This window comes from Ambystoma mexicanum, chromosome 13, assembly GCF_040938575.1.
Source record: "Ambystoma mexicanum isolate Mex_15411 chromosome 13, UKY_AmexF1_1, whole genome shotgun sequence".
Classification (NCBI taxonomy): Eukaryota; Metazoa; Chordata; class Amphibia; order Caudata; family Ambystomatidae; genus Ambystoma; species Ambystoma mexicanum.
Window position 1 is genome coordinate 59,789,300 of NC_090938.1, and position 23,076 is coordinate 59,812,375.

The 23,076-nt window shown below is 45.9% G+C and overlaps 1 protein-coding gene across 12 annotated transcripts in view; it reads left to right on the forward strand.

Moving 5' to 3' along the window:
* Nucleotides 1–23,076, forward strand: part of LOC138520856 (complement decay-accelerating factor-like) — a 623,694-nt gene that overhangs the window by 218,234 nt on the left and 382,384 nt on the right. For all 12 annotated transcript variants that reach the window (XM_069633259.1, XM_069633263.1, XM_069633265.1 and 9 more), the window contains one exon: nt 12,922–13,039. In XM_069633259.1, coding sequence (XP_069489360.1) covers nt 12,922–13,039 — 118 coding nt within the window. The remainder of the gene's footprint in view (nt 1–12,921; nt 13,040–23,076) is intronic.

The window sequence follows — 23,076 nt, forward strand, 5'->3', positions numbered from 1 at the left end:
TGTACCACCCAGATTTACCTGGTAGCTGTGGCTGAGCAGTCAGACTTCTCTCAAGAAGAGTTAGGCAGAATGTAGAGTATACACATTAGGTACAAAAATACAGTAGCACAAGCAAACACTGACCAGAGCTTTGGTATAAAAGTATATAATTATTTATTTAAAAACACACTTGTAAAAATACACTGGCACTAATATGTCAAGCAAGTTCAAACACAATCACTAGAAATATATACACCTCCCTAATTAATTATTTGACAAGTCTAGGTTAGTACACCACTTATTTAGCAAAACAGAGGTGAGCGCGTAACCATAGATGGCACTCCAATAATGATTTAAAAAGGGAGAGAAAAGGCAGAAATAGGAAAACACACAATACCAACACTTTTAAAGAACCACAGCAAGTCAAGAAAGGCAGGGTCTACTGTGGAGAAAAAAGTTCATAGGCCAGGCCCATTCTTGGAGAGAGCAAGGCGGAATGTGCCCAAGACCACACAGTTGAAGTACACTTTAAAAGTCTTTGCAGATAGTTCAAAAAGGAGTTGGATCAGTTCAGAAAAGTTAGTTAACAGGTCTGAGGTCACCCCAGGATAGAGAGTCAAGGATTTACGGGGCACCTTGGACAGTCTGTTGCAAGGGAGACCAGGCGGGACACAGTACCTGAAATGGCGAGAAAGCTCCAGCGGGGGCAGTTGTTCCTGGCAGCGGGTGCAAGTCGGTGCTTCGTCCAGGGGAAGGATCTCGACGTGGAGGAAAGCTGGAGGTCGTTGCACTGGCAGGGAAGAAACCAGCCGCGGAGCTTCCCGGTTAAAAGGTACTACCCTTTTGTTAGCTGTAGTGGTGAAGCGTGGCTATCCGGCCGCCAGGGTGCTTGGCACAGGCGATTCGACGACGAGACGATCCAGGAAGGCGAAAAAAAGGCGAACTGGTTAACCCCACTAGCTCAAAGGAAGAAGACTCTCCAGGAAGAAGATCTTCTCTGTCGTTGGGAAGTGGTGAGTTCGGTTCAGCAGGGCTCCACCGGTGGTGTCGTCGTTGCAGGTCGGCTCAGCTTCTCCCTCTTCGGATTCTTTAGGTCCTGTGGCGACTTCTGAAGTTCCAGTCCCCAAAGCCCTGCTTTTATGCAAAAAAAACCCATTCATCAGTCCTAGCTGTCACTCAAACATGCTAAGTGGTGAGCCGGGCAGCTCACCACCGGGCCAATCACACAAGAGTGCAACTTGAGTTGCCGAGGCAACTCAGTCCAGGGTGCCTGTTCCCCCCTCCCACACATCCTGTAGACCCAGACAGAGTGGCACCACTTTTGGTGGCTTCTGTGCAGAAGCCCGCCAAAAGTGGAACAAAGGGCTCGACTTGGGTTGGAGTTACAGAGGCGAACTCAAACGCCATTTTAAAACCGAGTACTGGCAAAAAGACCCAACCGGGGAATAAATATTAAATAAATAACCCGGCGATATCTTTAACATTGCACCAAAAAAGTGGTGCGTTTAAAATGAATGGGAAAATCCCATAGGAAATATTTCTGTGGAATATTTCGCGTGGTAACCACTGCCAACAGTCAGAAACCTCGACAAGGGGGGACTGGATAGTTCCCCCTTGAAAAACAGACCCATGGGCAATCGAATTACCCCTACCAGTACTTCCACAATATGATGGTTTGTACTGGTTCTGTTCACAATTTAAGACTAGTAAAGTCAATGGTGACTTTATATGCCCTGGGAGACAGTAGTCAGTCCCAGGGTATGGAGTCTAAGTTTGGGGGTCACTATGACACCCCTGTGTTACTGCACTGAGGGTGCTGTGTAACACACTTACCAAAAACATATGAAGCCCTATGGAGTAAAAGACCCCATAGCCCATAAAACACATTACAAAGTCAAAGGAGATTCTCAAATCATGCCTAAGAGTGGGAGAAAAAGAGTCTCACTCTTAGCAGGAGAAACAATAAAACCCCAAAAAATCCATCAAAGCTGCTGGGGGACTCGCTAGGTTTGGGAAATTAGCCTATAGAGAGAATTCTCCCTAACATAGAGGAAGTCCCGTGAGCAGTTTTCCTGCATAGGATTCGGTTGCTCAACAAGTAGCTCCTTTTAAAAATTAAACCTAAAGGGTGCCGGGTGTGATAGGGTTGAAAGGCAGTGCCCTGGTTATGTAAGACCATTAGGATCACAGATATAACCCAGAGGAAAGAGAGGGGACATGGGGAGCAGTACTGAGGTCGGAATCCTCTGATAAACAAGGGGAGCAGTACTGAGGTCGGAATCCTCTGATAAACCTGAAGCACTGCTTTGTTGATCAAATCCATGAACTCCAAATATGTTTCTGGCATTTAATAAGTATACCTTTCCTAGACTAATTTATTTGTACTACAGAACCATTATAAAAACACCATGCCCAAATTCAGTTGCTCCCTGGTGTGGGTGTGTTGTCTGTAGGAATTTGCTAGGTTTGGGCTGTAAAAATCCCATATATAAACATTTCTGGGACTTGCGAGTCTGCTTAGAGCAACAGAATATGCATTTTCCACCATCTACTAGTTGTTTACTTCCAAAGTAAATGTAGGTGTCGACCAGGCTGTTCCTCTCCTAATATTCCTATTCTATGTGTGCAGGTGCCCATTTTCGTCCTCCGTGCCTGCACCCTCCCATTGTTTTTGGCTGGCATTGGTATGGTCAGAGGAGTTTGAGCAGAAATAACCTACACACTTATGTTTCTTGAAGTTGTGCAAGACAACTTGTAGCAGCACATAGGTATGCGTGGATAGTCTGACGGAATTCTCCCCAGGAACTTGGTTTGGGTCCCTTCTGATGTGGCCAGGGGAAGGCAGGTGCTCTCTGATCCCGACCCTGGTCATGGGGATTGTGGGAGGATGACATGGGGGTCGGGGGGGAGTGGGGAGACTCTGTCCGGGAAGACTGGGAGGAACCCCTTTTTAGCTTTCCCCATAACCCTGCCCTTTTAATGGCCTTTTGCCATTTTAAAGAAGTAAAGAAATGGAATGTTCCTAAAGTTCACTGAATGTCCCAGAATCCCTCAGGGAATCTGAAGTAGAGGGCTGAAGAGGCATGCAGGAGCCACGGTCAGGCAGGCAAGCCTAATAGCGTTTGGCAAGGTCAGGCGATTAGTTCTAAGTGCCTGACATTAACCCACCTGAGGGGCATAAAGAGCTGCAGCAGGGGGGAGCAGTAGAAGGAAGGTTGGCAGTAGAAGAAGAAGCAGAGCACAAAGTTGGCAGTTCACAAGGAAGCATGACCACAGAAGGGATGCAGGAGCAGAGGAAGAGCAGATTTCACCTGCAGGCTCCGAGTTGGTCCTTTGCTCACAAACCCTGTTTGACTGTGGCAGCATGGAAGAGACCGGAAGAAACGGGCAGTCTTCCCAAGTGCGCCTAATTGTTGTGAATGCAGAGCTGAAGTTGTGCATCCTCCCAAGGCCTGTTTGCAGAAGTAAGCCGAGTGAAGCTGGAGAGTGGAAGGCTCTCCCTAATCGGGCCGATTGTAGACACCCATGCATCAAAGGGGTGTGGGTCCCAAGAGTGCCTGTAGCAGCAACAGTAGAAGAAATCAAGCCGGGAAGCAGAAGCAGCCTGCAGTCATTGTGATTATGGAGTCTGAAAAAGGAAGCTCTGTACTTCAAATCAACAAATACCTTGTTGGTAACTGTAGCCAGCTTTAGTCATACTTGCATACACATCAAAGTGAGAAAAAAGTTGTTTGCAGAAGTGGGAAGCCTTTCTAACAAGGGAAATGTAATATGCGCTTATGTTAACAAAGCTGAAGTACCTGCGTGTAGTGAAAGCATTTCCTCCATACTGTATGGGCGTCCCTTCCAAGGGACGGGAGATGGAACCTTTTTCACCAGAAAAAACCTTCTTCCCCTTTAAACTTAGAGGCGCGCGGGGGCGCGGCCCAGGGAGCATGTGCTGCCCTGACTCCGCCCTCCAGTGCCACACCACAGTCCCCTTTTCTGCGTCGACGGGAACAGGGCAAATTCACTAGTGCTCCTGGGTTTTGCTTTGGCCATGTAATTCCACGCGAGGATACTTCTTCCCTGTCTTTTTTGTCTTATCTATCATTCAGGTACTCAGTCCTCAGGCGTCACGCTCCTCCCCGGCGCATGTCGACTTCTACAGGGTTCAGCAGGTGTCCATCTTGCAAAGGGCTCTTACCAACTTCAGACCCCCACACCCTCTGCCTACATTGCCTTGGCCCAGGCCACGGTTGGCAATCATGTTCGGCATTTGACTTGCTGTCTTCGAAGGCGCTGAAGAACAGACTAGGCAGGTGGAGGGAGCTCTTCCAGAGGTCGCCTCCAGAGGATCTCAAGAACTTCATGAAGCATCGATCCAGGCCAAAGGTAGGGCCGATATTTTCCAGCGCACCCAGCAAGAGAGACTCCTTCCCGGGACTCTCCCGTGCAGGAGGGTCCGGCCGGGTCCTTCTACCGACACGTGCACTGAGGCTGCTACAGCTACCGGCCTTCGTGTCGAGGGATCCTCGGATCCTCCCGAGCGCAGTGTTGAGGGACTGCAAGGTTCTTGTACCGGGTCTACGCCCGAGGGGCTACGCCCTAACTCCGGCAATATGTCCGAGGGGCGCCTAAATGCAGCTCTACCGACCCCGTGTCGAGGGTGTCACACCTACCGGGCTGAGGCCCGATGAGCAGGGTAGGCCTTGTGATCCGCACGCAAGAGTCTTGGACGAGGCCGGGCCCAGCGGGCTGAGTAACTAGTCGCAAGCACTTGGCAGGCAGCTCGACAAAATGGCCACCGCACCAGAAAGGGGCACCCGTCCAATGCCATTCCATGAATTCAGCGAAGAACGAGTGTCAAGGGGGGACTGGCCTCAACCAGGTACATGGCCTACAGTCTACCCTTCATTTGCGCTGGGCAACTTTCCTTTGCGTCCATGTGGACAGGGTACGCAGCGGCTCCAGCAGTCCCCCGTTACCCTGTGGATATCCCCTGCCACCTCTTTGGCCAGTGAGGAGGGGCTCTTCAAGAAATTCCTCAGCCTCATGAGGTCTCCTCAGATGGGGGTTATCAAAGACACAGTCAGGGAAGTTCTCCCCGCCATGCTAACAGCACCACAGACACCTACATCTGGCCCCCTGACCCCGGTGCAGCCGCCTTCTCCGGCTCCACAGCCAACTCCGCAACCTCTGCCACCTTAACAGCCTGCGGCCTCTGTACCCCAGCCTCCGGCACCATCTACTACTCCTACTCCTCCACAAGATCCTCCAGATCCGCAGGATACGGACAAGGAGGAGGATCCGGACATGCCATCCTTAGCCAGGGCCTTCCATGAACGTCTTGCTGGCCTAGCGCAGTACCTGGGCCTCCCCCAACCCGAGGTCGAACAGCCGGCAGAGAGGGTTCTGGCTGAAGTCCTCACAAAACGCCCCTCTGCCAAAACAGGGATTCCACTGCAAACCGATGTAGTCTCCCTGCCAAGAATGGTTGGCTCAAGCCCCACTCGGTCCAGCCGGTCAATCGACGCCTGGACGCCAAGTACAGGCAGATGGAGGGGGATACACTCTTGCTCTCGACCCATCCTTACCACACTCCTCGGTGATTGCTGCAGCGTCACTATACTCCAAGCCTCAGTCATCCTTAGCCTCCTCCTCTGCGACACTGCTAGGCAAGGAGGAGAAGATCGTGGAGGCGTACAGCAAGAAGATCTACTCCAACGCCTCCTTGCACCTGCGTCAGGCCAACGCAGATGCCATGCTGGCTGCCGCCAACCAGCGGTTATGATGGGAAATTGTGGACTTCCTCCCGGAACTCCCCACCCAGTGCCAATCACGCTTTAAGGAGGGGCTAGCGGAAGCCAAGCTTTTGGCGCATGACCTCATGGAATCCACAGTGGCTCATATCGATACCTCTGGCCATGCCATCTGCATTGCCACGGACACAAGGAGAACAGCCTGGCTCCGGGCAACTAAATTCAACCCGGATGTCCAGGAGCGCATTCTAGAACTACCGTTCGAGGGGGGGGGACCTCTTCCACTCCTTTACGGACGAAGAGCTGGCCAACAAGAAGAAGAACAGCTCACAAACGGCGAAGTCTTTATCCATTCTTCCAAAGACCATGGCCAAATCGTACACCCAATATCACCAACGCTCCGAAAAGGCTCATACATTTAGAGGGTTCCGTGGCTTCCAGGAACTCAGATCCTGGCAGCCGGACCACCCGCCGTCTCAGAACCGGTGCAAATTACAAAAAAGAGGGGGGAGTAAGGGCTTTTTCCAGTCCCCCTCCTCAGAGTCCGCCTCCAAGGGAAAGAAGGCATGACACGCCCCTTCGGGTCCACTTGTCTCCAGTGGGGCGCAGGCTTGCTCTCCATGCATAATTCTGGCACCAGAATTTCGTGGACCCCTAGATCCTCTCCGTAGTATCCACGGGGTACCGCCTTCCTATCTCAGCCTCTCCTCCCTCATCCCCTCCACTCCCACAGGTTGTGATCGCAACTCTTTTGGTGGAAATCCAGTCGCTCGTAGAGAGCCAGGCAGTGGAGGAAGTCCCAGCCTCCCAGCGAGGCTTTGGCTTCTACTCCAGGATTTTTGCCATTCAGAAGAAGAACCAGGCGGGCCTGAGAGTGGTGCTGGACCTTTCCACCCTCAACCTCTCTCTACCCCTGCAAAAATTGAAGATGGTTACGACAGCTTTTATAGCGGAGACATTGGGCAGGGGAGACTGCAGTGCTCCCTGGACCTGTAGGACGCGTACCTACACGTCCCGATTTGGCAGCTCCATCGTTCTTTCCTACAGTTCAGGATCATGGGCTACCATTTCCAATACAAAGTCCTTTCATTTGGCCTCAACCCGGCCCCCGGGGTCTTTACAGACCCATGAACGCTGTGGCAGCCCTCCTCAGAGCGCAGGGCATTCACATCTACCCATACCTCGACGACTGGCTTGTCAGGGCAACATCTCCGGAATCGGTTTGCCACTCTTCCCATACCCGTATGAACACACTGCATGACCTGGGCTTCAACCTCAAGAAGTCACAGCTGCAGCCTACGCAGACTCTTGACATTCCTGGGACTCATTTGGCACACATGCTCAGAGAGGGTTTTCCCGTCGACGGACAAAATCTCGGCCATCAAGAGGGCCACCACCCACTTCCTCAGCAGAGAAGGGACCTCGGCATGGTGGTACCAACACCCCCTGGGTCTACTGGTGGCAGTCCTGTTAGTCGTGCCGCTAACGAGACTAAGAATGAGAAGGATTCAGCTGCGCTTCGCGGCCTCATGGAATCAGGAGCGGGGCTCACAATGCGAGATCATCAACGTTCCTCCATCTCTCCACCCGGACCTAACTTGATGGTCCATGGACAAGCCCTTTCGGCCGCCCTCTCTGCAGGCCACCATCACCACAGTCTCCTCGCTCGAGGGCTGGGGAGCCACCCTGGACGATCTCTCGGTCCACGGCACCTGGACTCGACAGGAGCAGGAATACCACATCAATTGGTTGGAGCTGACCGCCATCTGGCTAGCGCTCAGAGCATTCCTACCACTTCGCAAGGGAAAGGTTGTCCTCATCCAGACAGACAACTCGACCAGCATGTACTACGTCAACGAGCAGGGAGGCACCAGATCCCCTCCTCTGTGCAGACTGGCGATCAGCATGTGGGAATGGGCCCTGGAAAACAACATTTACCTCTCGCAGTCCACGTCCTGGGGAAATCCAACCTGGAGGCGGGCAGGCTCAGCAGGCTGGGAGCGGACAATTACGTGTGGCAGCTAAACGACCTAGTTATTCAGGAGATCTTCAACAGGTGGGGGCATCCCCAAGTGGATCTCTTTGCCACCTGTCCCCAGGCCGCATCCTGGCAGGGTCAGGGCCCCGGCTCTCTGGACGACGTATTTCACCCCCAGTGGACCGGCATGAAGGCTTACGCCTTTCCGCCTATTCCCCTGATCCACAGGGTAATTTGCAAGATCAAGGAATCTCACCGACTCCTCATCATTCTGATAGCTCCATGGTGGCCGGCCAAGCCATGTTTTTCGGAACTACTCAGCCTCTCGGAGCCCCGATACTCCTTCCGACGGGCCCAGCACATCTTCTGGCGCAGCAGGGGGGCAGAATCATACACCCGCACCAGGGAAACTAGCCTTCACAGCGTGGTACCAGAGCAGGTAACGCTTCGGCACCTTAGCCTCTCACAGGCCAATCTGGAGCTCATACAGGGCCGCAGGAGCAAAGCCACCAGGGCCCAGTACAAAAGCAAATGGACCATATTCTGCCAGTGGGCAGACTCCAAGGGAATTGACCACTTGGCCTGCAATTTGGACGACATGCTCTCCTTTTCGGAGCACCTCGCTCATTCAGGTGTACAGGTGGACACCTGCTGTACATACCTTTCAGCCATTTTTTCTTCCTCCACATCTGACTGGTCTCGCTAGGCTCTATCCGCCCGTCAAGAGAGCGCACCCTGTGTGGGACCTTAACATAGGGCCTGATCACAACTTTGGCGGTAACATTAGCCCTACCACCGAACTCCCCGGCGCTAATAGCGCCGGATCACGATTTTGGCGGTAATATTAATCCCCATTGAGCCCATTCGGGAATGCCCCATTCCCCATTGGGCTCAATGGGGAATTTTCGCGCTCTTACCGCTGGTGGATTTCCCGCTGGCGGTAATAGCATGAATTTCCGGCGGATTTCCCCCCAGCTCAGAGCTGGGACGAAATCCACCGAAGTCCTGATTTGGCAGACCCTTAAATCTAGCGGTAATAGCGCGACCGCCGGATTTAAGGGTTACCGCCAAAGTCGTGATGAGGCCCATAGTCTTGGGCGCCTTGGCGTACAAATCATTAGAGCCAATGGCATCCATGGACATTAGGCTGGTCACCATCAAGACAGCCTTGCTAGTCGGTCTTACCTCGGCTCGCAGAGTCAGCGAGATCCAGGCGCTGGTTGCCTCTGAACCATATACCACCTTTCAAAAGGACAAGATAGTCATGCGGACGCACCTGGCATTTCTGCTCAAGATTCCATCTGCGTTTCACTTGAACGAAGAAATAGTCCTTCCTACGTTCTTTCCCGATCCCAAGGACGAAGCACAGAGAGTGCTGCACTGCCTGGATGTCAGGCGTGCCCTAAAATTCTACTTGAACAGGACCATGGGCTTCAGCAAGTTGGACGCTTTGTTTGTCACGTTCGGAGGCTCAAGGCCAGGCTATCAGGCCTCTAAGGCCTCCATTTCCCGCTGGATGGTCTCTGCCATCAAGGAAGCGTACGAGAGCCAGCACAAGCCGCTCCCGGCCAACATGCATGACCACACAGTCGGGGCCAAGGCAACGGCCATCGCCTTCCAGCGCCATGTCCCTTGGCAAGTCATAAGCAGGGCAGCCACTTGGGCCTCTCCCTCGACTTTCTGCAAGCATTACTGTTTGGATGCCGGCTCTAGATCTGATGCGGCTTTCGGACAGGCGGTTCTCAGGAACCTATTTGCTTAAGGAGGGTCTCCTCTCCGCCCTGGGGCTACAATCAGTTGTAATCGCCCATACAGTATGGAGGAAAGGGGATGGAACGTAAGAGTAATTATAAGTTACTCACCGTAGTGACTAACGTATGTTTAGTCCATAGTCCCCTTTCCTCCATACGTCCCACCAACCTCCCCCCTAATAATACTGGTGTCATTAGCAATGTTAAATCTATTGTCGACACGTCAATGGGGACTGAGTTGTGGCGCCGGAGGGTGGAGTCAGGGCAGTGCATGCTCCCTGGGCCGCGCCCCTGCGTGCCTCTAAATTTAAAGGGGAAGGTTTTTACTGTTGAAAAAGGAAGGTTCAGTCTCCAGTCCCTTGGAAGGGACGCCCATACAGTATAGAGGAAAGGGGACTATGGACTAAGAGTACGTTAGTCACTACGGTGAGTAACTTAGAACTTTTCCCCATTGTGAGGATAGCTCAACTGCAACGTGCTTGCCTTGGAAGCAAGATGACATGGAGCAACGCAGGTTCGATCCCCGGGTCCGCGCCTAAAAACCCCTGGGTATTAAAGGCGTTATAAATGACCCATCATATCATATCATATATCATTGTTAAAAGTAACGTGTTGCCGAGTGTTCGGGTGGCTCCTATCAACAAGGATAATGTTTCCGGTAAATTACTGAAGCAGAACTGACTTTACTGAAATGTTACAAGCACAGTTTAACATCTGAAGAGGTCATGCATGAAACAGTGTTTTTCCCAGTACCTTGGAAGCTTAATGCTGACCGAAAGGTGGGAACACTAATTATTTTAAGTGGCAGTTGAAGATCAAAACAAAATTGCATGTTCCTAATTGTGTTTCCATTAAGAGACTTACATCTTGTAACATACGGAAGACTGAAGTACAAGTTGTAGAAGTGGCTGAATCTGAACAAAGAACAAGTATTACCAAAGTCAGTAGACCAAACCCTATCAAAGCGAATCCAGCTCATTTAAGAACTGCACTTCTGAAGCTGTTGTTAACCCAGAGTCCTCTAGTATAAGGGTGTCAAAGTTATCCAATACTGAAAGAGTGGCACTACATCTTTGAGATAACTACTGGAGGAAAAGGTGTATATGAAGTTGGGCAAGGGAGCTGGGTACTTGTTAAAAAGACTACATTTAAAATCTGTAAAGCTGAGACTGTTCAAGTTGAGAAGAAATAGTCTAGAAGCTAAAGACAGATTTAGTGGTAGCTACAAGACTGAGGAAAAGGCAAAGAGTCTGCCCTCTCTTGCCACACAAGAGAGACCAGTGCCTTGCCAACCTGTAGAGGTCGAAGATGTCTTGTGGAAGTTGCCTAAAACTTGCAGTAGAACTGTGGTCGTCAAAACACTTTTGTCAGAACTGTAGCAGTTGAGTGTAGTAGAAGCAGACTGTGGGGCAGGGGAGCCTACTCGCACAGTATCATTAGTAAAAGAGTTGCTGGAGAGGGAGCAAACCCTAAGCAGAAGCACCCTGACAAACTTTGTAAAAGACACTGCATACGTTATTCGCAGAAGAATTGTTGTTAAACAGAATTGGTACTTTTGTCTTCAACTTTACCCATTCTTTCCTGGAAAGAGTTCATCCAGAAACCCCATTGGTGCTTCTGTTTTCTTTGTCGAACTTGGAAAGGGAATCTTTTCATCAAGCGAACAAAGGAACGATTATCAGTGGATTTTTATTTGTGTGAACTTTTGTTTCTTTGGAACTTTTCAAGACTTAATTCAAGACTTTCTTTTTCCTTGGAACTAACTGACTTTGGGACATTCCTGGGGGTGCAAGATCTGCCCAGGACAAGTAGAAGTCTTGCAAGACACTGGTTGTTTGGTAAACCTTTTATTTATGTTGTTTTCATATTGCTTTGAGTGTTTGTTATTTAGTGTGAGGGTTAGTTTTGTGTATCCTACAAGGTTTTCCCTAGCTCTTACACTAGGCAGGGAATCCCCCGGTATAGTAGGTTTAGTTTGGGTTTATTTTATAATTTTTTTAAAAGTAAAATTTTGAACCTTGAGAAAACTAAGCACAGTCGAGAGTCTCAAATTACTGACCCCTCACATATGTTGGGGTTGAAACCCCGGAGCCACCTTCCAACACTGATCCGTGGTGTAACTTTGGACAGGTTGTACTAGAGAATGTATAACCACATTAATGTAACATTTGGGCTCTCCATCTCTTGACTCTGCCTTCCCAATAGAGAAGACTTCATCTAAAGTGGAGGAGGTGGTGGTTGCAGAAGAAGATGGTAGAAACAGTGCAGAAGGTGGTAACGATAGAGAATGTGATGGTAGCAACAATGGAGTAGCTGGGAGAAGTAGTGGAGATGGCCCTAACAGAGGTGGATACAGGTGCAGCTGTGGAGTAGGTGATGATAATAGAGGACAAGGGGATAACTGAGGAGTTGGTGGTAGTGACGGTGGAGATGGGAACACAAAGTGAAGTCGAGATGGTGCATAACCATCAGCATGAGAAGGGAAAATACAAGTCTGTATCCAGAATGGATAAGGAAGACATGAGGAGGATGGGATGGGCCAGAACAGACTGTGGAGGCCGGAGGAGGATCAAGATCCATGCAATGAGGAAAGAGGAAACATACTCAAGGTGACTTCCCCAAGTCTTGAGGATGTAGGCATCTGAGCGCAGAAGAGAGGTGAGGGACTAAGGGGTAGAGATGGTAACCCCTGGACCTACCCACATCGACAGTACTACCAACTGTCCAAACAGGCGGTCCAACTGGCTCCGTTTTTGCTTTTTTGGAACGAGGTTAGAAGAAAGGGTTTGGAAACTTTAGGGAGGTGGGACGGTATCGCAACCAGCGTGAGAGACATGCTTTTAGTGGCATCTTACCTGTTTTCTTTCAACCTCCTGCTTTGTTAACGTTGCTCCAATGAAAGCCGTTGAACTGTCCATCCACCGCTGTCTGCTCTTAGTTCATCCCAAGTGGGGCATCCTGACATACATTATGGTGTTTGCTGTTCATAAAGGTATAGTATTTCATCCATTGTACTGACTGGGCTGAGGAAGAGCAAAGATCACTGGGCCTATGGGCCTCATCCACCATATCCTACTAGGCGTCTCCACTGTGGTGCTTACTTTACAGATGAATCTCTCCCACATATTAAAAAAAGATGATGTGAGTTTGCCATTTTTGGGAAGCCTTCCAGGGAATCCTGTAATTAGATATGATTCTCCCTCGAAACGTGTTGCAGCATTTGTTCCAAGCTCCTGTTGATAGTCGGTGGCACTAGTGACTATTGATGAACCCGGGCTATGTGGTGGGTTAATAGATAATCGTTTTTTTGTCTGGGTTCTAGAATAAACCATGAGATGAAAGCAAGTTTGCAGTCTTATTAGACATGTCTACTTGAATGTACCTTAATGCTGACTGTCATGGTTGCTGTATAAATAGTCACAGGGAAACAGGGTTTTCCATTCTTAAACCCCCACATTGTTCCGGTTTCTAGGAAAGGATTGTCGCAGTCCTGGTGAACCATTAAACGGAGGCGTTAACCTGGAAGAAACCGCCGATGGTGACTTGGACACCAAATTTGGTGCAGTTGCAACATTCTTCTGCAATACAGGGTGAGTTGCTGTCAGCACAAATAACATGTTCTCCAGTTGGCTTGATTTATGCATTATGAAAATGTATTATTGTGATGAATATGCCCCTTCACTCTAAGCACACACTGAAGTACCTTTTAGAACTCCCCCTCCGATGGTGAGAAAAATAACATTGTGGTGTTCTTGCTAATGGTGGGACCTTGTGATGTTAGCTTGCTTCTTTCTTGCATTGATTTTTATAATCATTCCATCCTAAAGTGTTTCCTTCTGCTACCAGCGACCAAGGGTTACTCTTCGGCTGTATTTTGGAACTTTGTTATTATAGTTTATTGTAATGTACTACAAAGTGGTCTTGTATATTACCCTTCTACCGTTTCTATTGTTGCCTTTCCAGTGCGAGGCTGTAATAAAAGTGGGAGGTGGTTCTTTGTGGGATATTGGGAGAGGATGATGCAAATTCTATGGTATTGTTGCGTGTCGGAAGTATTCTTTTCCTGGCTGCCTTCATGCAATGGAATTTGGGAATATGTTTTTCCGGAAGGACGAGCCTACGGTCTGACAGGTTAAAGCCCTTTCGGTCTGGGTTCACCACCGATGCTTACTTATAGCTCATATAGTATCGATGTGGTAACTGACATAGCCCTGCGGAATCTGTGTCTGGGGGGTTGGAGAAGAGGCTGTAGACAAACATTGGCTATATGTAGATGTGGCAAAGCAGTGGGTACCATTTGGGAACAAATTGATTTTTGAGATGAGTAGTGCACTTTGATGGACGATTAATAATTCAGGTTTCTCTCAGTTTCATGTCGTCTGCCCTAATAGGTTTACTTTTCCAAAAGTATGAACTGGGGTCCTGGTATGCTTGTATAATTTCAAATAGTGGCAAACATTGGGTTGAGTTTGTAGCACATATGTGAGTTGCTTATCTAGTATTGGTGTCAATTGAATAGTTTCCAGGCTAGTCTAATGCCGGTCTTCATTGAAAAGCCAAGTTATTAGTTGTATCATATGTAGAGATGTTTAAAAACAGCTGGCCAAGAAGCAAAATGTCCATATCTTATCACCATGGATAGGGTGATTTTCATACATTTCCCAAGGTTAGAGAAAAGATTATGGAGGTAAGTGAGATAGCGAGTAGCGCAGGTGAGAGACCTTGGAAACAAAGAAGTCAGCAAAGTCAGAGGAAGAAAGAGAGAAGATGACATAGAAGGATCAGAAGCAGGAGGACCAAGCATCTTGTTGATGATCTGGAAAGGGTGACGGGGGTGATGTGATAGTTGAAAAATAGTGCTTTTTAGTGTCAAGAAGGAATGCATCATAGGAAGAGTGAAACGCAGATTATCTTCCAATTGCAATTTATTGGCAGCACCTTGTTAAGAGGTCAAAGCGTGCAACTATTTGGGGAAGAGCTACAAAAGCTTGTGAAGGAAGTCTCAAGAGACTTATCAGGAAAGATAACTTAAGAAGAATATATTCTAAACTGAGACACTTGAATATCAATAACCACAGGATATAAGATACAGATTGAAAGAGAAAGCTGTTGGAAGAAAGGCAAGAAGAGAGAGACGACCAAGAGAAGAGAGACATTCTTTTGGCCCATTTGAGTTATTCATGTTAGTGATGGCGTCCGCTAGAGTTAGATTTAAGACTGGGGATCGTTAAGTTTGGACTTCATGACGGCAGACCAGCATCTTTAGTTATTTTGGAAAGGCAGAGTGATTCCTTTTAGGCCTTTTACTTAAAATGTCATTAAAGAAATGTAATATTTCCTTAATGTGGCTACCAAGGAATCCTTAGGCTTTGATATGTAAAGCACTGAGGAAATCTTAATTTATCCAAATGAGAGACGGTTGATACCCACGGAGCTCACTCTTTGACCTCCCTCGAACCCAGGTACTATTATCAGGCTAACCTCTAAATCAGGGCAAACGTGGAGATATGGTTTAGACATTATGGCGGGGATAATCGATCCTGAGGGGAGATATAAAAGTCCTGATCCATAACAATGTAAATAATCCCCACACAGTTAAGACGGGTGAGAAAATAGCCAAGGGATTCTAGAACGCACTTCGTTTCCAGTGCCCAAAGAGGTGGAAGAATTAAGAGGGACAGAAAGGGGCCCGAGGGTTTTCGGAGAAGCAGACACACAGTAAGTTCGAGGTGAACCAGGCGACAGTAGCGCTTGGGCAAATAGTGAGTAATGAAACCTTTTGGAACAAATGAAGTAGCTGCCGCACCACAGTGGGACTAGTAGGTACCTCGCCCTACTACCAGGTTATTCGAGAAAAAGTGAACCCACAAAAAAGGAGAGATGCGCTGCTAATATGGAATTGGTTCTAGGGGAAATGTAATGTTTAAAGAACAATGGTACAATTAACAAAAACCAGAAGAGACAGTCATTGGTGTTCCCAAAGATGTATTATATCTTGATTGAATATTTCAAGTCTAGTCTGCCGACACGTGTTTCGAGCCACACTGGGTCTTTCTCAAGGCAAGACTATTCTCTTTATGATCTTTTTGTTCTTCAACAACTTGTTCCTCGCACAACAACGCATATTCCTCACCCACTCTGGTAATGTACTTGATATTTATGTTGACTTTGGGCCTTAATGTCCATTATTTTTCATTTTGTACTGTGTCTCTCCTTTTTCTGTCTGGACCCTTGATTCTGTTCCCCTTCCTGTAATCCATGCCACAACATTTACTTTTTGTTTTTTTGATTTACTTCATATGTACATGTGTGTATACTTTTGGTTCCTTTCTTAAATCCTTTTCCATAAAATGCTCCGATATGTTTTGTTTGATAGTTTGAGGCAGACATCCCTATACAAGAAGTCAGCAGGGAAGCAGTGTAGGAGGTCACGCCACAGCCCGATTTGACTTTTGCCCATAGAAAGGACCCGGCCCATATCTAGGGTAACCACTGAAGAGACTGGGCGCAGCCAGGCTGGACCTTTTTTCTTCATAAAAATATAAAGGTTTGTTATTTCGTGGAGATATTGAGAGAGATGGCTCACCCCAAACAGTTAGTGGTTCCTCAGAGCCATCGAAAAATCGTATTACAGCTGGTACATTCTCACCTGACGACCGCTCATCAAGGGGTGGTAAGTCCCAGATTCTACTGGCCCAGAGTTTTCCCTGATGTTCAGAACTACGTTTTGGCTTGTAACATCTGCCAAAAGACCACAGCAACTCCAGTCTCAATAGCACCATTACAACCCTCTTTGAAGACTGCCGTACAGGTAGCTCAACCCCATACAGAGGCTGCCAAATATCATAAACGTACAAGTCAACTAATGGAACCCAAAAGGGACTTTAAACCATCTCTCATGTTCTTACCCCAAGAAAAAGCCCGGAGAATAGACAGAATGTACAGAAGCTTCCTAGAAGAAATCCATCACTATCAGTAACTAAGACCTGCCAAACCCAGAGAGAGAGGAAACAGGGTTTGTTTCCCACTGTTTTTCTCTTGTGGAGAAAAAGGACATCTTGCATTGTTCTGGCCTGAAAACCTTACGGAGGAACCGATGGAAGTAGGCTGGTTAGCAGCAGAACAGTGGGACAGGGACGTAGGGGAAGTAGAGGACGACCCATATAAGTGTGAGGTATTATATTGTACCTCACAAATGCTACAGACACATAATCCTGTCCAAGTCAGCTGAGTCTGGGCCAAAGCCCTTATCCAGTCAGGAAGCAAACAAACGGTGTACAAGCTGAAAATGTATCCTGAAGAACTCCTGGGAGAGTCAAGCCGTAAGGATCACATGTGTCCACAGAGATGCAGAAACCTATCCCAAAGTTTTTTGCGATTTAAATTCTTGGATCGAATTACAACAATGAGAACTGCCGTGGTACCCGGCCTCCCTGCGGAAGTTATCATTGGTACCGACATCCCGATCTTTCCTGAACTTTTAGAGCCTGCCGTTGGAAGAAAGGCAAGGAGAGACGACGAAGAGAAGAGAGATATTCTTTTGGCCCATTTCAGTTATTCATTTTCATGATGGCATCAGCTAGAGTTAGGTTTAAGACTGAGGACAGTTACTTTTGGACTTCCTTATAGATAATTTAGAAAGGCAGAGTGATCCCTTTAGTAATAATGAAATATAGTCCTTTAGCTTATAATTTAATGAAAGAAAGGTTACATTTCCCTAATGTGTCTGGCTACTTCTTTCAGACAGCCACAGTATCCATTGGTATCAAGGGCCAATAGCAAGTGATACTTGATATGAAATGAACTGCAATACGCTCCTTTGTTGAACACCTGTTGGTCGTTGTGTTTCTTTGCACACTGCTGCTTGCGACAGAAAATGTACTTCTTGTTCCCTCACAACTCTATAAACTCGCACATACACACCTGACACTGAAATCTGCATCCAGACACACTGAAGACACAATATACAAAATATACCTTTATTGGAAACTGGGGGGTTAATTTTTTCCTCTTTGTCCCAAAGACTACCCATATCATTAATGCTGCTAATCCTTCTGGAAAAAACAGCAATGTTAACTCTAACATAGCTTAATGGCTTCAGCCAATCTCTCCCTCCCTTTGCTCCTAGCTTCTCTGGCTTTCAACGTCGCCTTGTCAACATCTCCTCTACCCCCTTACTTTTTCTGCCATTCATTTCCAGTATCGGCATCAGACAGTGGTAGATAACTTATCACAAACTAATATGGCCAGCAGTAGTGCAGGTCAGGAAACAGCATATACTCTCCAACCTGCAGCCCTCACCCTCAATGTACCTTTCTATTATTTTTTCCACTTATTTTCCCTCTACTTAGACACTTTATATTTGTACACACTGCTGATACCTCACATGCATGGTCTGCTTTAGAGATTTGTCTTATGTAACTTCATAGGTCTTTGTTGGCCTTACCAGCCAGTCATCGTCGTTCCAAACAAAGCTTCATAGTGTCGTATTCATGCCCTAGTATGCCACTGCATTCTCAGCTGTTAAACACATGGTATCCCAATTTACCACAAGCTGACCATACTGTTCTAAATTCCTTTATTTAGTTTAGCATTCAACCTTTCTACCTTCCCTGCAGAAGGAGGAGGATGGCAGATGCAGCATCTCAATATTTTGCATGTAATAAATGCATTGTTTCTTGAGGGGAATGCTTCAGGCCATTTACTAAATATATCTACAATTACAAACACCATAGTTATACTTGCTTTTACTTTATGACAACATGCCCACATAGTCAATCAGAATTATGTCCCAGGGTCCTGTAGAGGCCTCTTTTTGCAACAGCTCACCACTCTTGTTCCAGAATCGTCAGGAACCTCTTAAGCAAGTTAAACAATCATGCAGGTTGTCTTCTAACTCCTGAAAACCCGAGGGGGGGAAAAAAGTTCACATGGAAGAGTACTATATTAATTTAAGTACCCAATTATAGGAATAGAGGTGGAAAAGAAAAAGGGGCCCAATCATAACAAATTCGTATTTTCATATTTTAATAATCATCACAAACCATTGTAAAATTGCATAATATATAAACAACATAACGACAATAAAACAGATGAATTAATGTTAGTATAAAATACTTGTCAAATCTAATACATTAAACCATTCAATCGCAATTTAATTACCACAATTCATGACCCAGTATTAATCAAGGTAAAGCATCACTGTCTCATATTTTTAAATTTCATTCGAATAATAAGGATGCTGTTGAAAAGAAGATTGCTGCCAATGGAATAAAGTGCTAAGTGCAAAAAAGTGCTAAGTGCCTACTGTACATACATGATCATGTCATTACAGTTTCGGCGAAATTAAACCTATTAAGTGAGCCAGTAGTCGCCTTCTTCAGGGCGCACTAAATAATGCAAATATAAGCCTGGACCATACTAATGCTAAACATTTGACAATAACACAGTAGTTCTCACAGGTCAAACTTTATACGGTTCAAAGGGCTTGATTGTAGATCTTGAAATCTGTTAGAAGCATTAACCCTTAATAAAAACACATTAAAACAAACAAATAGAAAAAACACAAAAACATATGTTAGAATAAAAAATGAAATGAAAGCGCCTCCTAATATTCGCCACCTCTAGCCATTAAAAGAAAACCTGGAGATATATATTCACCTAAGTTAGTCCACATATGGTGCCGAAAATTATATTTGTTTCGAATCCGCCACCCAAGCAGGACTGAAGATGAAAATAAATTTACATCTAGAAAGACAAAAATATGAAGCTTGTGAGATATCACAGGATTATCTCAGACTTCAAATACTAACACACAGTATCCCCTGTCTCCACAGGGAGTAGATCACTAAGTTTCCCTTCTGTTACTAACCTTGGAGTATTGAATGTTTCAAAATCTGGTCATGTCACCGATAGGCTAAATTATAGATGGAACTGGAAACATTCCAAACGTAAGGGCCTTGGACGATGTAAGGTCGTGCCAAAAGAAAAGGCCAAATGGTACAAACCTTGGGTAAAAAACCCTAAAGGAAAGACATAAGAAATTACATTTTAGTAGTGCAGGCAACGTGGCTTGCAAATGATTACATGCACATAATGCAAGTGCATTTTAAGTTGAAAACCGAATACATCAAAATTAAAAAGGTTCTATCAGATGGGTAACCTCAAACCTCTAAAAACTAGAATGTTAGAGATGATGTTATCGGAAAAAATGGATAGCTGCTTAGATAAAACAAAAGCCACTTGCACAGCCATATCCATGTTTACGAAATGTGATAAACAACTCCCAACCTCGCGTGCGCACACTTCTAACCCGTGTATTAGTAACGGAGTCCTCACCTTGAACTGCCTTCTGAATCGTCTCAGAAACAACCGACGTAAGGGCACGCCATCAGATGATACATCCGCGACTGTGTTTATAAATACACGCGAGAATGAAAATAGAAATGGGACTACGTATATGAGCCCTGTGTCCCGTCGATACTAAAAAGGGACTAAATTCAACTCGCAAAGGCAAAAACAGACGAATGCATGCCAGCAAGTGTTGCATACTTGAAGTGAGCCAGTAGTGTTGCATACTTAAATATGTTGAACAACCGACATAAAGGCGCGCCATCAGATGTTACATCCGCGGCTATATTTATAAATACACGCGAGAATGAAAATAGAAATGGGACTACGTGTATGAGCCCTAAATCCCATCGATATTAAAAAGGGACTAAATTCAACTCGCAAAGGCAAAAGCAGACGAATGCATGCCAGCAAGTGTTACATGCTTGAATATGTTGAATGATCATGAGCGAAAGAAAACAGGGAAACACCAACAGGGCTCTAATAAATAAATCTTTTGATTATGTTAGGGTATACAATGGAGCCATTCTTCTTGGCGATTAAGTCCTGTTTCATAGCTAGTGGTGTTGTACATCCACCATTGCTCCCTTTGCGCCAAGCGAGCTGCTGTGTTATTAACATCAGTACCATAGACTTTTTCCAACACACACCATTTCAAACTATTCGGATCATGGTTATTTTCAAAAAAGTGAGAAACTAATGGGGCAGACACAATTTTGTTTCGAATTTTAGATTTGTGTTCACCAATTCTGGTTTTAATGGGCCTGGATGTTCTGCCAATATACGTTTGAGCACAGGGACAAAATATTACGTAAATAACGTTTTTAGTGTAACATGTAGTATGATGGTTAAGATTCCAATTCTTTCCATTAATCACTACAGAAGTTCCGGTGATCGAAGAAGCACATTGGTTACAGAAACCGCATGGAAAGTGACCTTGGATGGGCTTAACGCCCCACAGTCCTGTCACCATGTTCAATTTAGGTCCAATGCTAGACCTGTCAGCTTTAGTGAGCCAACTTTTAAGGTTCTTACCTTTCTTAAATGCAAAAATAGGTTTTGCAAGTTCTGGATTATTTAGTTGGAGCAGATGCCAATGCTTCATAATGCTTTGTTTGATTTTATGGTGAAAAGTATTGAAAGTCATGGCACAAACTAACCGCTCCTTAGTGATATCTTCCCGAGAGTGTTTCTCAAGGAGAATATCACGATGTTGAAATCTAGCTCTTTTTCGAGATTGTCGAAGTAAATGTTTAGGGTAACCTCGCTGCTGCAATCTGTCTTCGATAATATTCTCTTGGGTCTTATAGTCTTCAACTTTGGTACAGTTACGTCTAGCCCTAAGAAACTGACTATAGGGAATGCTCTTACGCAACGATTCAGGATGGAAACTATCGAATCTTAAAATAGTATTCCGATCAGTTTCTTTTCGATACAAATCGACGATAATATGGCCCTCAGAATGCTTGATTAACAAGTCCAAGAATGGCAAAGAGGTGCTATTGGCTGACATAGTAAACTCCTGCCACAATCCTGGCCACCATATATCTCTCTGTAGACTCCACTATATTTAACCGCAAAAAAGTCTGTAATTGCTCGTATTCCCCCTGCAATCTGCTCAATTCCTGAACATTAACAGTACGGTCTTGTTCCTGCATCTCCTTACTAATCCACAACAAGGCATATCTTCACTTTTTCATTGGCAAACACAAACCCTACACCTTCCTTCGCTGCTCTAACAGCATAACGTGTCTGCTCTAGCGTTGCCTTTCACAAAAGTTTCCTCGTCTGAAGCTTCAATCTGTCTCCATAACTGCTCAAATTTCACTGGGCTGCTGTCTCTGGGCCTACATTTGTTCGTTTTTTTTACTAGATCAGATAGAGTATACATTCTAGGAAAATGTGTCTGAATCAATGATTACATGAATGCATCCGTGGGTATTTGATATTTCTACAGCATGTAGTAGAGTCACAACCAATCTCAATAATTCTGCTTATTGTGCTGACCTGTTTCTCACCTTAGTGAACATCTTGAGAGCGCTTCGTTTGTCCTGAAGCATCCCTGCCCTTCCTTGATCAACATTTCTAACTACATGTAAAGCTTGTGTAACACGTATAGAGGCCGTATTGGAGCAGTGTACAGCGTTGCGCACATATCTCTCACTCGACAGCCATTCCCATCTCCGTCACTTCTTGTATCACTGGCTCCCTGCCACATTCAATTTGGAGATTCTGACACGATTTACATTTTCCAAATCTGTCTTGTTGTTTAACAATACAGTCCGTGGAATGTTGTGTAACTTCACAACTATTCTCTGGTATCCCACATAAAGAAAAATATCTACTGCCCAATGTGTGCACAACACCGTATTCACACAATAAGAATACTTTTTCTCCTTCATCGTCCAAGTCCGTAAGCTACTGTTGTTTTTTGTCACTGTACTTCTGAATAACCGTGCAAGCAGTGTTGTCTTTTGTCACCAAAGACAACACAAAAAAGTCAAGCCCACTATTTTTTCCGGCCGAAGATGGGGCATCAGAAAGCCTGTCTTAATCATGTCCCTGTCTAATGCATGATACCAGTGTCAGCCGGAGCTGCAGGAGTATTTTACAGATGAAAATAAAAACTGTTATGAACTTAGTGACTTTGTCACAATTGGCTTGATAGGTTGATAGGTATTCCTTCATCCCAAAAGACTCCGGCCCTGACTCACTTCTGAACTTGTGTTAAAAAAATATTCTCCTACATCCAAGTGTGGCATAAACAAACTTGTGTCTGTCCTTTATCCCATTATGTATCTAAGCCCATTAGAATGGAAACATGTTGTCCTTGAAGAAGAGTGGACATTTAGGGTAGACCAATATTCCTTGCCTACACTTGACTTCCATACATGATTTCATTAGCTCTTCATGGAAATAAGGATTAATTAGATTCTCTTGATCATACTTACTACAGACATAGTTGATTATGGTTATTACAAGGTTGGGCCAGTGATCTTATAAACCTCCTTCTCATTTCAGTACAAAGAATATTTAATTTTATTATTTTATTTCTCTCGTCGCAGATCTTTGAGGGCCTCCTCCTTCGCTAGCCTTTTTTTTGGGGATAACGTTGTTTGAATTGAAAATTCAAATGTTGTACCTGTCCCCCCAGCTCTGACTCTGATTCTTGGGGAACCAATGTTTTTTCACCGGTTATGGGAGAGGAGGCTTTTGCTGGCTGGAGGGATGGAGGGATGGCTGCCTTCATACATTGAGCCAGTTGTATGAAGAAGGT